The sequence below is a fragment of the Bombus bifarius genome, unplaced genomic scaffold, assembly GCF_011952205.1.
Source record: "Bombus bifarius isolate JDL3187 unplaced genomic scaffold, Bbif_JDL3187 scf7180000008163, whole genome shotgun sequence".
NCBI classification, from domain to species: Eukaryota; Metazoa; Arthropoda; class Insecta; order Hymenoptera; family Apidae; genus Bombus; species Bombus bifarius.
Window position 1 is genome coordinate 772271 of NW_022884485.1, and position 14449 is coordinate 786719.

A 14449-nucleotide genomic window follows, 5' to 3' on the forward strand; every position below is an offset into this window, starting at 1 on the left:
TCATAAATATTTTACGTTCAACCAATTTTAATAGTAGTTTCGCTGGTTACTAATGATGCAGCCTCAAATTGAATTTCCTAATACAATAGATACAAGTTATATTGGGAAATTTCGAGCAACTTTGAAAACAATAACTTTCTGTCAGAGTTTCATAACTTTGACATACATGAATGTATAATGCTTAGTATCTGAATTGTATATTGTGCTCTTAGGTGAGGTCAGCAGCCAATTACGCATGTCCTTGTTGTGATTATATCGTTCCTCCTATCCATTATATAATACAAATGATAATTATATGATAGGGATAAAGCTAAATCGATTTTCGTGTTATTTCGGCACGATGAAGATTTGACGCTTTTAAACTAAAAGAAGCGCTACATATCTATGTCTGAGCGCAATAAAAAATGTCAGTTTCCCAAAACTGAATTCGAATTATTTAAATTTACGATTCTTTTACGATATTTCTACAAAATTTCACATTAAGATTCTTCAAAATAAATATTACTTTGAAAAACAGGGTTCACTTCAAAGTCATATTTACTTTTATTAAAAAATAATCTCCCACGAAAACGTATATTTTGCGTTCGCTTTTGTCGCCTCTCCGTTAGCTACAAGATGAGTAACCTAATAAATATTCTTTTTTATTAAATTGCATTAGGCGTCTTAAATATTTCATATACTCCGATTGCTTCTAAAACAATCAATGCTATCTACATTTTCAGAACTTTCAAATACATAAATCATCGTTCATTCTCGCCATTATACATCTGAATCTGCCCAATATTCGCCCCCAAATATACCGTGTAATCACACTTAGCTTCCGTAAAACTTGGTTGAAACCATGGCAATCATACGAATCATCCGAGCGATTAAACAAATCCGGTTCACGGACACGAGCTAGTTCGTTCGTTCAGTTCGTACCACTCTCTTTTTCCGGGCATGCACCTCATAGTTAAGACGTTAATCCTTTCTCCTTTCGAGGTGTTTTCACTGACGGTATTATCGCGGTTTTGCTTCTCGGTCTGCAAGCATTTAGCGCGACGCTTGTGCTCCATTATTGATTTTCCGTTTGTTTTAGACTCTTCCTCCGCCTGTCGGTCGTATATTTTTTTCTTATTCTTTCTTTTCTTTTTTTTTTTTACTCTGCCTTTACTGCTTTCGCATCTTGTTTAGTAAATGACCTCGCGCTCGGTCCTCGTCACGCGCGCCCGAAGCCATTGAAAAAATCACAGCCTAAATAATTATGTTCCATTGCGCCCACTTCATCGTTAACAAACGCAAATCCAGTGAAATATCTGGATCACTAATTCGAACAGGCGAAAGCACGCGCAGAGAGACACGGTAAAGAAGCAAGTAATGATCATTCTCTCGAGTCACCTTGGAGAATTTTCATCATTATCGCAGCAAGAGCGGAGTAGAGTCTCTCCGGTAAAGATTTCTCGGTTCTATTCTATCGCAACCTACAGTGGCTCACGAAAGTATTCGAAACTTATCACGGAATTTTTTTACGAACATATTATATATATCATACGAAACTTTTTCAAATTTTCTTAACACGACTATCGTGTTTGTAACAGTAAAATATGAAATGTATATAGAAGTTATTCAATTCAAAAATGTATATAGAGGTTAGAAGACATTTGTTGCAAATATACACTTACAAATCGTTGCAACAAGATCGTAACTTCTCAATCGATTTCTCGAAAACAGAGCGCCATGCACTCATATCCTTTTGGGGTTGTTTTACGTCAATCCGAAGCATAGAATGTAAATACAGTCAACTCATTCGAGATTTCACAGTTTCTGCTATCCCCTTGTTATTGAAAAATTAGTATACAACACGAATAGTAGTCTTAAACGTATAATTAGTGCTAAAGATGGTCTCACTACATGTTGTGGCTTATTAATATACCGAATAATTGTCTGTCCAAATACTTTGGTGATCTTTGCGATATGTGTGTCTTTAATAAATATATTCTAACTTTTATATATAGTTTCTATATATCTGTTTCGAGTTTTATCGATCTAGTCACGATAGTCGTGACTCTTGTCTAATGAGATCTCAAAATATTTTGTATCATACGTATACCGTATATAAATATATAACAAGTTCCTGGAAGTGTTCGAATATTTTCACGAGTCATTGCACTCCACCGATGCCTATCGTGTTCTATATCTGTCTTTGTATCGAGAGTTCCAAAGAGATCTAAATCTGATCGATAGACCGCTTTATTAAATGCGATATACTCGGTGCCGGTTAGTTCGATACGACATAGCTCGATTTGAGATTGACGCTCGATCAATCCTAATTTATTTCCGGAAATAATATTCTGCGATAGTTTGTCTTCCAAGAGTTCGTTTCGTAAACATTAATGTGGATCGTAGGATAGCTTCCTCCGATAAAAGCTTAAAATAGCTTAAAAGTTTCGCATCAGTCGCTGGCATTGGAAAGTATCTAAGGGCGTTTCTTGTAAACCTTTACATCGGTAAACTTTTGTAATGCTAATGTCCGGCATTTTCTTCTGAGTTTTTGCTAGCCTGATTAATTTTAGAAAGTTCAGTGCTTCGTTGCAGTGATCCCTTCTTATTATTAACGGGGCGATTAGGATTAAAAATAAACAAAATCTTACTTCTACAATTTTTACTATGTCTATTTAATTGTTAATTATAATTCTTCTTAAAGCTCCTTTTTAAACCTCAGTTAGGTCTTTTATAGATTCCCCGCTACGTTCATTATCTTTATAATATTTAATTATACAGGATGAACCGGAATAAATTCATTAAAAATTTTATAAATCTATTCCGAGTAATTTTTCACCACGTACTGCATTTCCTCTTTTATCGATTAGCTCTCTCTGTTTTTCTTTATAATAGAAACTGACATTTCTTGCGTTGCAAGAATTTTTATTAAACATATAGGTAAGCAAACATAAATTTTGATAGGTTCAAGCACAATAATTTATACTTAATTTTCATACACCTTGTTCTATGCTTTTCCGTTCTTTATTTTTCAAATTCAACTACCAACGTCGAATCCAGTCGATTATAAAAGTATCTATTATTGATTAAGGACGAACGTATGTCGAGATATGTTTTATCGTTCGAGAAATTATTAATGATATAAAATTACGTTCACAAGCATCAAAATCTCGTTAAAATTCTGTTCGAAATAGCGCATATTTAGTTACCACTGAAATAAATGTTACACCAAATATTTACTGTATATAGATATTCGCATTATATCTTTCTGGTGTTCACGATAGCACAAAAAATGCATAATGTTTGTTTTCGCGTTTTTCCATATCTTGGCAACATAACCCGACTACATTTAACTGGCAGCACTGTAGGCGGATTCTTTTTATCTTCTTTCTGTTTTTTGTTAAGTTCCTTTTGTCCACGATATTCCCCTTAAAAACTCGAAGGAGAAACCGCATCTTAATATATTTCTAAATATACGTTTTACCAGTTTTATACGTTAATTAATTACAAAATCTAACGAGTAATCGTAATCGATTACAGTCTACTAGCACGAACGTTGCAAGACAGTAATCTTTACGTGTACCTTTTTCTTTTATTTTGTCGTAATTGTAAATGAACGAGCATGGCATGTACTGTTTGTACTAAGTTACGTATACTTTCATGTATACGCATGGAATGACGTTGCTCCAGGGGAAGTTCGCTTTAACGAGCAGCCACCCTTTATGTTTTCCTATATTTACTCTCTACATTTTTCTATATTTTTCTACAGGGTATCTCGTCTAACTTTATCACTCGAGATATCTATCTTACCTTTAGAATTTTAAGACGATGTTCTGTGCGAATATTGCGTGGCTTTACAAGTAAGACGAAAGTATCTTCATTTTAAACAGGGTCATCCATGGATTTTCATTAGCATATAATAATAGCTTTTTGAAAGAGATAAACAATATGAGATTCAAAATGTTTCTAGATATTTTGCAAGAAATTAAACACGACTTTCAGACGAGTAGATTTTAGCGATTAGTTGGTCGAAGTTATTTTTACAGGCTCTTAAAATATCCAACTTCTTCGAATTAAAAGAATTCCGATACAGCGAAAAATAAATAATAACGAATTTGGTGAACGAGATATATGGAGTTTGATATTTCAACTATCTCAAATTCTTCATATTTCTAGCTCTTCATCGATAATTTGCCTTACTGAAAAGCAACGTCTTTTTATTGATCAATCCAGGAATTTCTTTTAAATCGTTGCATTTAATGTCATATCCACGTTGGTTTTGCGATTAATATTCTTCCAATCGCATGAAATATACAACAGAATTGACATTAATTATTAAAGTCGCTATGAGCTTTCTCAACAATCTAGTATTACACTCTTCTAACATTTACGTAATTTTACCCAAATGCTACATTTAGATTATTTTAAGATTCTTTTAAGATATCGATAGATATTAAATAAAGAAACACGAATATACATACGCTTTGATTACGATGGCTGATAATATGGTTTCGATATTTGTATTATCATAGCACGGTCGATACTCGTATGATACAACAAAGCTCTTTTTCTTTAATACGATTTTACGCGAACGAAAGTACGAGAAAATTTAATGGATGATTCGTTCTGTCAGATTGAAACTGCAGAAAAATCTATATTCGATATTTCATATGCACCGATCTAATACCACCTATACGCAATTGCAGACGCAAGAATATAAGCGGTGGCAGTTTTCCTCAATAACCATTCTTTTTCTACCTCTTCTCCTTTTTCGTGAAGCGAGCCACATTGCTGGAAACCCCTGTCACGTTCCATTTTAGCGATCATGAATCGTATCGAAATAAATGATCACGGTACGCCGAATCGAGTGGCGGTTTTTCCTCCTCTTTCATCGATTACCGGCCTCGTCCGCAGGTTGATTTCGAGGCAACCAATCAAATCGACAACTTAACTTCTGTCTCAAAGCGCACAGACTCGAATTGATCGTGGAGAAAAGAGCGAAGCTTTCCTCGGTCGCACTCTCCTTTTTTTCTGGAAAAACAACGGAAACAACAAGCCTGCGAGCTTTGTTTCGCGATCAATCGAGTGCGATCTCTGTTGATTTATCGCCGTTTTCCGATAAATCGGCTTGCGTGTTTCGGTCATCAGTCACTTGATTTTCATATACAACGTGTCCTCCAGATAGGATGCAATGGCGGCTTTGAAACTTCCCACGCCATTCCGGAAACGTTTTAATACCTATCGGGAACTTTGGGCAATGTGTTCCTTTCGGTGTAGCTCGTATGTTTAATGTAAGTTACATAGCGAACTCGAAGGTATCGATCGTCAGTATTTATGGACTTGCTGGTTGCCAGAAAATGGAATATATTGATTTTTCCTACAGATTATGGTAGTTATATAATACATATTATATTTTATTACATAGGATCCGTTGTTTTTTTATTTTATATATTACGACGTTTCCAGTGGCGAATTATTACTTTCTTCTCCTCTTTTTAATCATGTTTAACGAAAATCGATGATTTACAGAGACTAGTGTGGAATTTAAGTTTATCAGTACGACGAGATCGTGGGTGTGTTATTAAAGCTTTGAAGCTGTTAGATCAATTTCATTTAATTTGAAATTATATCACTCCATCCTTCGCAATATTACTTCTTTCCCACTTTCTTCTTTTCATCTTCTTCTATTATGTTATTTCATTTTTCACTTTTATTACTTCTTTCTTACTCTTTTTCCCCTTATCTTCTATTATGCTTCCTCTTTTGATATCAAACGTACATTTGTCACTACGCTTTAATATATTTCTTTAGATTTCAAATAGTAGATACATTTAGGCTTTTACGAATACGATAAGTCGTTTTAAAAAATCAAAAAGGAGGAAATTAAATACCAAAAATTATAGCTATTATTCCCAGAATTTTAGCGAAGGCAGTGCTAATAATTTACGTGAATAAACTGGTCTTCCGTTCCTTAAGGGGAATTAATTTTATATTTCATGTTCAAATTTTGATATCTTCTATAGATTTTACTTATCGCTTCGATAACTTTTGTGATATCCACTTCATTTCCGATAAAATCTGTAAGTATACAGTGCCCAATAAGATATTACTGGCAATTAGTTTATCGATCTCTCTTCACACACGAAATGAAAGCAAACAAATAATTTCATAATCATTTGACATTAATGTCATTAATCACAAAAACAATTCGTATTCATGATTATTCAAGAATTTAATACATTCGCTGTCATGCAACATGTGGGAAATCAATCGCTATATTCCCTGCTTTGTTTTTGGTACTACGCGATATGTCGCACATTTACACTTACTTATATACATATAAAATGTACGAAATACGTATAAAATCTAAATACGACCTTTTTCGATATTGCTTTCCAACTAAGACAGATAAAATAAATTTTATATATTTCTATGATCCGACGATGTTGTATATTTGCAATTTTATAACTAAATTACTTTCTGCCAAGAACAAGCCAAGTGTCCGTATATTCTCTAGCGACACTGTATACACCTACAACACAGTGCAGCAAAGATTATAGTTAATGAAACGAAAAATAACACTATTCACAACAGTACGGTATCTACGATACAACAGAGGCGATTTAATCGACGAGTAAATACTTATTGGAGTCAGATCTCGCTAGGAAGGAGTAAATTTTCATTTTAATCTGAAATTCTATGCACCGAAGTCGTAAAGATACCTGAGGGAGAGCGTGCCAAAGTCAGCCCCGATTAAAAATATCAAATTCTTAATTGGCCGTTGTACCATCAAGCTTACTGCTCCCCCGAGAAGTTTACACAAGAAATAAGAACTCCTTTTGTTTCCCTCCTCTTTTCCTCTATTCGTGGTTTTTCGTTCGCAGGTGGTGTTCGTGTATCAAATATGTACGTACGAGATGCCTCGTTATGGCGAGTACATATTCCCTGGCTGGGTGAATGCGATCGGAATACTGATCGGCCTGTCGACCCTCGCCCCGATGCCGTTCTTTTTCATCCGTCGCCTCTGGAAAGGTCCGGTAAGTTCGTCACGAGAACGAGAGAGTAATAACAACGATCGGTAAATCTCATGGATTTCTATCGTAACGACTAGACTAATAAGCATTAATTTGCCGGCCGATTACCAGCAATTGCACGCTATCAAATCGCCGAGTTTATGTCGGAAGCGGACTGGTTATAAGCTAACTCTCGAGATATCAGTCGGCATAATGCTCAACAAACTAGACATTATTATGCAAACTGCTCGCTTGTTTTTACGACACGCTACTAGCTGAAGCACCGCCACCTCCTGCTGTTTAGAGTTTACGGTGATTCTAACTATAATAATCCTACATCAAGGCTTTACTCCAGGTTGGCCAAACGGTCTCGATCGCGTTTAAGGGTTTTTGAGAACATTCGCGTCTCGAGACGGCAATAAAAGCGTTACCGTTAGCACATTTTGAACGGAGTGCCCTATATCTTTACATAGCAGAAACCCCTGATTTCGGACGAAGGACTCGGAAACTTTTCGAAAACGTGTCGTATCGTAAGAATCGTTTGACGGAGAGATTTCGCGTGCTACCTCCTTACACATCACACCCTCCTAATATAAATCTCAAATTTTGGCAAAAAACGAACACATACCGTTATATTTCTCAATCATACTCGAACAATTCTGCATTTTTATAACAGCACATTTATAATCGAGTTATAAATCCATTTGACTCGGGACTGATATTTCAACATCGTAACACTACAAAGAGAAACGTTCACCAGAGAAATAGTTATCAATAATCCAATTTAACGATGTTTTGTTTTTCTTTTTTGAAGTTCCTATGTAGGCTCTCTACAAAGCTATGCTTATAATATACTAGTTTCAATGCTAACGAAAATTGTGTTAACCATGTTATAGGAAGAAAATCGAACAGCGACATAAAAGGTGACTCTTCGAGAAAGTCTCATCGTTTCGATCCTTGTAATTTTGTAAAACATTTTGTTCTTGTTGACAGAGAAGAGAACAGTATCATAGTACTATCTTCAAGAATTTTTTATGATCAGCGATAGAGTTATTGTAGCGAGAAGATCGATAACTTTCAGTGTTCTTCCAATTTTTTTTTTCTGCAGGAGCCGTGGTATTACTTTTACTTGAGGTTTGGAATAGCGCAGGAATGAACTATTTCTTTCTACTTGATTTTGTATTAAAAAAATAACATTTGGAAAAAATTAATACTTTGTATAATGAAGATAAAATACCAAACGTTTGTTCGAGGATTAAATTCTTTTGTTTAGTATTTCTTAGAAGAGATGTTTTATGGTTGAGTTTATATAGAATCATGGTATTACAAGAGTGTACAAGTTTCTGCGTAAATTTGAAGATTAAAGCAGTGCAGGGCTTATCGGTTTCCAGTATTTTTTCTTCCAATTTACTGTGGTATCCGGTTTACTTAAAGGCCAAGATAGTATACTGATTCAATATTTTACAAGGGAAGGAGAAGGTCTTGAATGGATGTGTACTTCGAACTGAAACTAATACAAACTTTTCAGAATTGCGATATATTTCTTTCGAATTTTTACAGTTTCCAATCTTTAGCGAAATCAAAATTTTACCAAAGAATATTATCCCCAAATTAGATAAATGAAAATCGAAGCAAACCGAGGTCGTAATAACTAAATAAGATATATACTGTCGCTCGTTAAAGACATCATCTGCCTTCAAAAGCGGTAAATTTTCATCGAATAATCAATTTGAAACGATTTCGCGTTACGTTTCACATTTATCAACAGTAAATTCATCAACGTTAATAAACTGCGTGACACTTGATGACAAAAATACAATATCTGAATCGATTATTGTTAGACAATTTGAAGATGCAATATTACACACAAAATTACACATAATTTGAAGAAATACATAAAATAATATCCAAAGTGTAGTGTTTTCTATAATGTATATTTGGCAAGTAAAACAATTTTCTATAGAGGCTTTAGTAACTACTCCTTCGATTATATTCTCAAAGACATGCATCTACATAAAAATCCGCAGTCTCCTTGTAATAAATGCGATAACGTGTCAAAGTTAATTAACTTATAATAACTGTGGTCACTTTTTATCGGAGTTCTAATTTTTTGTCGTAAGCATTATTAAATATCGAACGTGGTCGAGGTTTCATTTAAAAATTACTTGCCAAAGCATCTGATCGAACACGTGACAAGGATATCTTTGAGCATTTCTTTTATTCACGAAGATCGCAATAAAACGATCAAAATCTGATGTGGGAATATAGCAGATTAAATTTCTTGTTTCAGCGGAACCAACTTTTTCAGTGCAATGCAAACAAACCGGAATATTCGCGGAACGTTGAAAGAAAATCAATATAGGATACTAGCTGGTATCGGAAGTTCATATGTATTAGCAATAACTACTGAAAGTTATCCGCGATATTAGTTTCCTGTTCATCTTCTCCGGTAATTGATATAGGAAGTAATTGTGCGAGTGTATTACTTCTTTTACTCATTAACAGATATGCTAGATCTGTACCATGCTCAATCAGAAATATCACGCGTTATCATTTCCTCAATTTTATATATTTCATTTAAAGCTATTCTGATTGAAATTAAATAAAGTTTATGGCATAACCCTTGCTCGTCTATTATCGAGTTTTAATTTGACGGTTTTTAAACGAACAATTTATGTTTAACTTTATGAAATAATAAAAACGCGGAGGAAAAGGTATATTTCCTTGATATCTGAAATAAAATTCGTATAAAATGAGTTACTAACTGTATTTATGATAAAAATTACAGAATATGTTATAATTTCTAACTTTAAATATTACACGTAATTCTCTTTTCCCCAAAACGTGAATCCATTGCGATAATGTAGTCATAAACTTATATCCGTTTTCATCGAATGATGTAATTATAATGCTTCGTACTGATATTACGTTGTAGTCAAGACAGATATTTAAAAATCGTTAAATCGATGAAATATCAACCTGCAGTTTTATTTCTTCCATCTGATTCTTCGTTTTTTCGTAACGATGAGAACATATTATGGATTCTAATTAACATTTCCTTATTTACTTTGATAGGGGTAAAAGCGCTTCTATTAAGCTATTTGTATATTGAATTATGCAAGCGAATTTCTTTCTAGTTTGTTTATGAATTCATAAATTCGAGTAACCACACTTTTCGAATTATTTCGATGCCCTTCGTAATTACGTAATTGCACGAGAATTACAGTGTGTTTAGAAACGCCGTGATCGGTGTTAGACACTGTAAATATCCAGGACAAAATGTGCCAACGAACGATAATTGTATAGTGTTTGGCGATATCGTGGCCATAATTCAAAGGTGAACGAATTGCAAATTTTTTAAGAGTCACGTACTGTTCAACTGTGGTTAAGCCCTGCAGCAGGTATGCGCCGATTTAAAAGTTGCTTTCCCTTTACCGTAAAATCTCACCAACTTTGAAATGTCTTAATACAAGTTTTTCCACGGTACGTAGGTAATCGTACTTTGAAACGAAAAGTTTCGTTCCGTGCTCCATCGTACGGATCGAACCTATTTCAGCCGTACTTCTGACCTCTTCTTGACCGCTTCCGCTTTGTTTTACTCGATAAATTTACTATTACTCTTATCTCCTTTTCTCTTGTTTTCGACTCTCCGCACAGTTTCAAACTACTCGCCAGCTTCGGGAAGATATGAGCCCGCGTGCCAGTCAGAAAATCTCTGCGATGTCTCTCCTTTTGCGATGCAGCGACCGCTACGGTTAGATGTTAATGCTTTGAACTTAATCAACAACTTGGTCAAACTTTTTTAATAGACGCGACATCTTACTCTTAACTCTTACTCGCCACAAAACATTATTTTCTTACTTTCGGCAAGTATTTTAATGAAATTATATTTCGTATCGCAATTGAAAATCTTTACACGCGAAATGCAAGATGATTTTACGACAAATCTGAATATCACTTGTTTCTTTAGAACATCTTTTAGATACGGTGCTATCGTTGCGATTCTTGAGATAATCAAAATCGTTATCTAAGGAAGTGTAAGTTTGATTGCTATAACTCTTGAAATTATCTTCTTCAAAGTGGATGATTAATGATATATATACAGATATACTATTATTTAGTTTTTGCGAGAGAAAGTATTCAAATAACACTCTTAAAACATACTCTTAATATTAAATACTTATTAAATTATTATTCTATCAGCAGTATGTTTTAAGAAACATTCGAATGCTTTTAAGAGATCAGATTAAACGTTTACAAAAAACATACGGCCCTTGGATAACATCAGTGGAATCTTTTATTTGGCTAACAATGGCTAGCAGCGTGCAGTTGAAACGGCGAGCTCGGAGAATGCCAACTCGAATTGTTTGCATAAAGCCCGGCGCTAGCGATTGTTCAAAGAATTTAACTTTCGTTTTAATTGTCCGCAGAGGGACTGGAGTTTGTTTCGACCAAAGAAGACGTGGGGACCAGCTGTGGAGAAAGGTGCAGGTAACGGCAATTCGTCCATGGCGACCATCAAGATCTCGCAACCGTATAGAAACGAACCGCAAGAGGATTACATTTAATGATTTTAACGAATTCATCTACTTTTTAGACGATTCTAGTCACGTTAACGCGAATGTTAATCACCCGATCTAAGCGTTCGAGAACGCTCTCTTCTCTACTCAGTTTTTTTTCTGTTAGAAAAGTTTTACAAATAGAGTGAGGATTTTTATGCGTTTCTGTGAAACTTGCAAAAATACACAGAATGCATGTAACTTCCAAAAACTTATAATTAATTATAATAATTTGCAAAAATATCTAAAATATAGAACTTTCGTAATATTCGAGTCATACACAGGTCGAAGTAGCCAATTCCACTTTTCGAAATTTTGGAAATTTTAGCGAAGGTTCGATCGAAGCTTATCTGATATAGTTTCATCAATTTTCTCTGCTCTTTGTTTCGTGGAATTTCATTTTTTCATTTTTAGGCAAGTTGCGTTTTCTTAATCGTATTCGTAGAAATATCGATTCGCATAAATCTCCGCTGTCTGTTCATCGATTATCTTTGTTGTATTCTCTTTCATTCGCTTTTGTCTGATGTGAAACGAATTAAGAGCTTCCATCAGATAAAAGTCAGACTGGAAGTTCCAAGGAACCCGGCAGATTTTTCGGGCGAGAACGAAGAGCCACGATATATTAACGCTTCGGCCGATTTCATATTTTCCAATACTCGCTGTAAAACTTGGGAACTCTGTTTTCGTTGAAACTTTTAAATTAATGCTAGCGAACAGCCGCGGTGGGTAGCATCAACTACAACGAGGTGCGTGTGTTATAGCATTTCCCTAGCTGTTTCAAAGCAACGTTTTAATTTCTATGTCCATGTGAACACGCTAACGCGTACCAACGATATTAATGAATTTGCAATTTTTACCTGAAAAGAACTCATCGGTTCGTTTTGATGTTTCGTTCTTTGCATTTCAAACAGGGAATGTATCGGCAATTCCACTGGAATACCGAGCGTGTGCAAAATTCGATATGCATTCCGATGTCAACTTATTTTTTCCAGAATCCGTAATTATTCCATAATTGGGATGTGTCATCTAATTGGTCTCGATTTAATAACGTTGTATACGATAAAAGATGTTGAAAATACAGTACTTGGATTTATAATGCCTTAATAAATGTCAACTTGTTCTTTATACTATGTTGTTATATCTTACAATTTGAATGAAAAATTCTGATGAACCTTTTTTTGTATGATATATGGTTGACAAGTCATTGATAGAATGTTCAATCTTCAAAATATTAATGACGTCCCTGTTGTTAGATTTAATAGTGGCATATATTTCGTACACAATGGGACGCTACAATGCGGATGACATTTAAGTTAAGGCATTTAAAGTAGAGAAGATTATTTCAATCGAGAGACATATTCATATACTTATATTAATATACAATATATACAAATATTTGCCAGGGAATATCGCGGAAATAACAAATGTTGTGAAAATTTAAAGAATTCGCAAAATGTGATAAAATTATCTCGATATAGGGTTTAGCGATAACTTGCCAATTTGGGAAAAACGATAGTTATTCGTTACTTATTATTAATTTACTCTAATGTTATGCCCAAAGGATTGTTGGTAACAAATACGTTACGCAGCGAAACGACAGAGATTGTTTGTGAGACTTCCATAGGAATATGATACAGAAATAGAAATGTTGTCGCATCTGCAATACACATATTGCGGTCATATCGAATAGAATTCATACACAGAATCAACTAACTGATTGTCACTGCTACAAATCTTTTTACAAAATTAAATTAAATAAATGTTTCCTCTATGCGAACGAAACAGTTATCGATCCAAGGTTTCTCCAATAATGTACAGGGAGGGTTGAACAAAATTTGGACATACGAATTCTACGTGTCGGAATAATTCATAAACGATTATTTCGTTTTTTAAATCTACGGTTCTAATTCGCATTCTTTGAAGAACTAAAGCAGAGAAAAGATTGATTTTAATTTATACTCATTTGTTATTTGGCTTTGAAACGAGTAATCGAAACAAGTGTGATAACAGACACGCAAAGAGAAAAGAAATCTGGCCAGTAACGTTACGAATCTAAAAATGGCAGACTTCGAATACAAAATTCGACCTTACCTTTTCCGTTTTCATCTTCTTTCCAATAATGAGAATAAACTTATATCTTTGTAACACTACAGTATCACAAAACTACACTGTTTATATAAATCAGGGTACGTGTGCATCAAGCGTTTAATTTACGAGACAAATAGGCAGCTCGAAAAACATAAGAATGCAACAATTCTGGAAAATCGAAGTAGAAACGAAATAGATCACGAGTAAAGCCGCGAAGAAGTCGAGAAACGTATTTCCTTATCTTTATCTCATCTATTTGTACTTGGATATATATGCACGATTCCGTACAATCGTTCGCGTATAATTGTAGCATTTCTAGTATAATTATTGGATATATTCATAGCGTGAAATACTTACAGTTTATATCCTTTTTAAAATTATCACCATAATATCGACCGACCAAATATAAAACTATCAATCTTAGTTTATGCGCTGTATCAAAATCACTGTTTTCCAGCCTCTTTTTCGCTATACGTGATACTTTGAAAATTGACTTGTTTAGTCCCCGATACTCGAGTGAACGGAATACGAGGTCGACTTCAATTGCATGATTCGGCTCATGTAATCGAAGCGGCGAAGTTACTCTATACTGTATACAACTATACGTGGTCTTGTAATAAAGCACGGTCTGCTACATCGGTTGCATCCGAGCGTGTGCTGTAGCGTGCACGAAGGGACGACGTACAATAGTGGTGTCGCGTTATGATCACCGGTCACGCCGGTGGAAAAGTGGCGAATGTCGCTCGCATTCGTCCCGTGTTCCCTCCTAATTAATGCGATGGAACATCTCCGGTACAAGGAATTCCGTGT

The 14449-nt window shown here is 34.7% G+C and overlaps 1 protein-coding gene across 5 annotated transcripts in view; it reads left to right on the forward strand.

Moving 5' to 3' along the window:
* The window catches only part of LOC117208867 (sodium- and chloride-dependent glycine transporter 2-like), a 30270-nt gene extending 17592 nt beyond the window's left edge, over window positions 1-12678 (forward strand). For all 5 annotated transcript variants that reach the window (XM_033450322.1, XM_033450323.1, XM_033450326.1 and 2 more), the window contains 2 exons: window positions 6864-7016; window positions 11423-12678. In XM_033450322.1, coding sequence (XP_033306213.1) covers window positions 6864-7016; window positions 11423-11560 — 291 coding nt within the window. In that variant the 3' untranslated portion in view covers window positions 11561-12678. The remainder of the gene's footprint in view (window positions 1-6863; window positions 7017-11422) is intronic.
* The last annotated feature ends 1771 nt before the right edge of the window (window positions 12679-14449 follow it).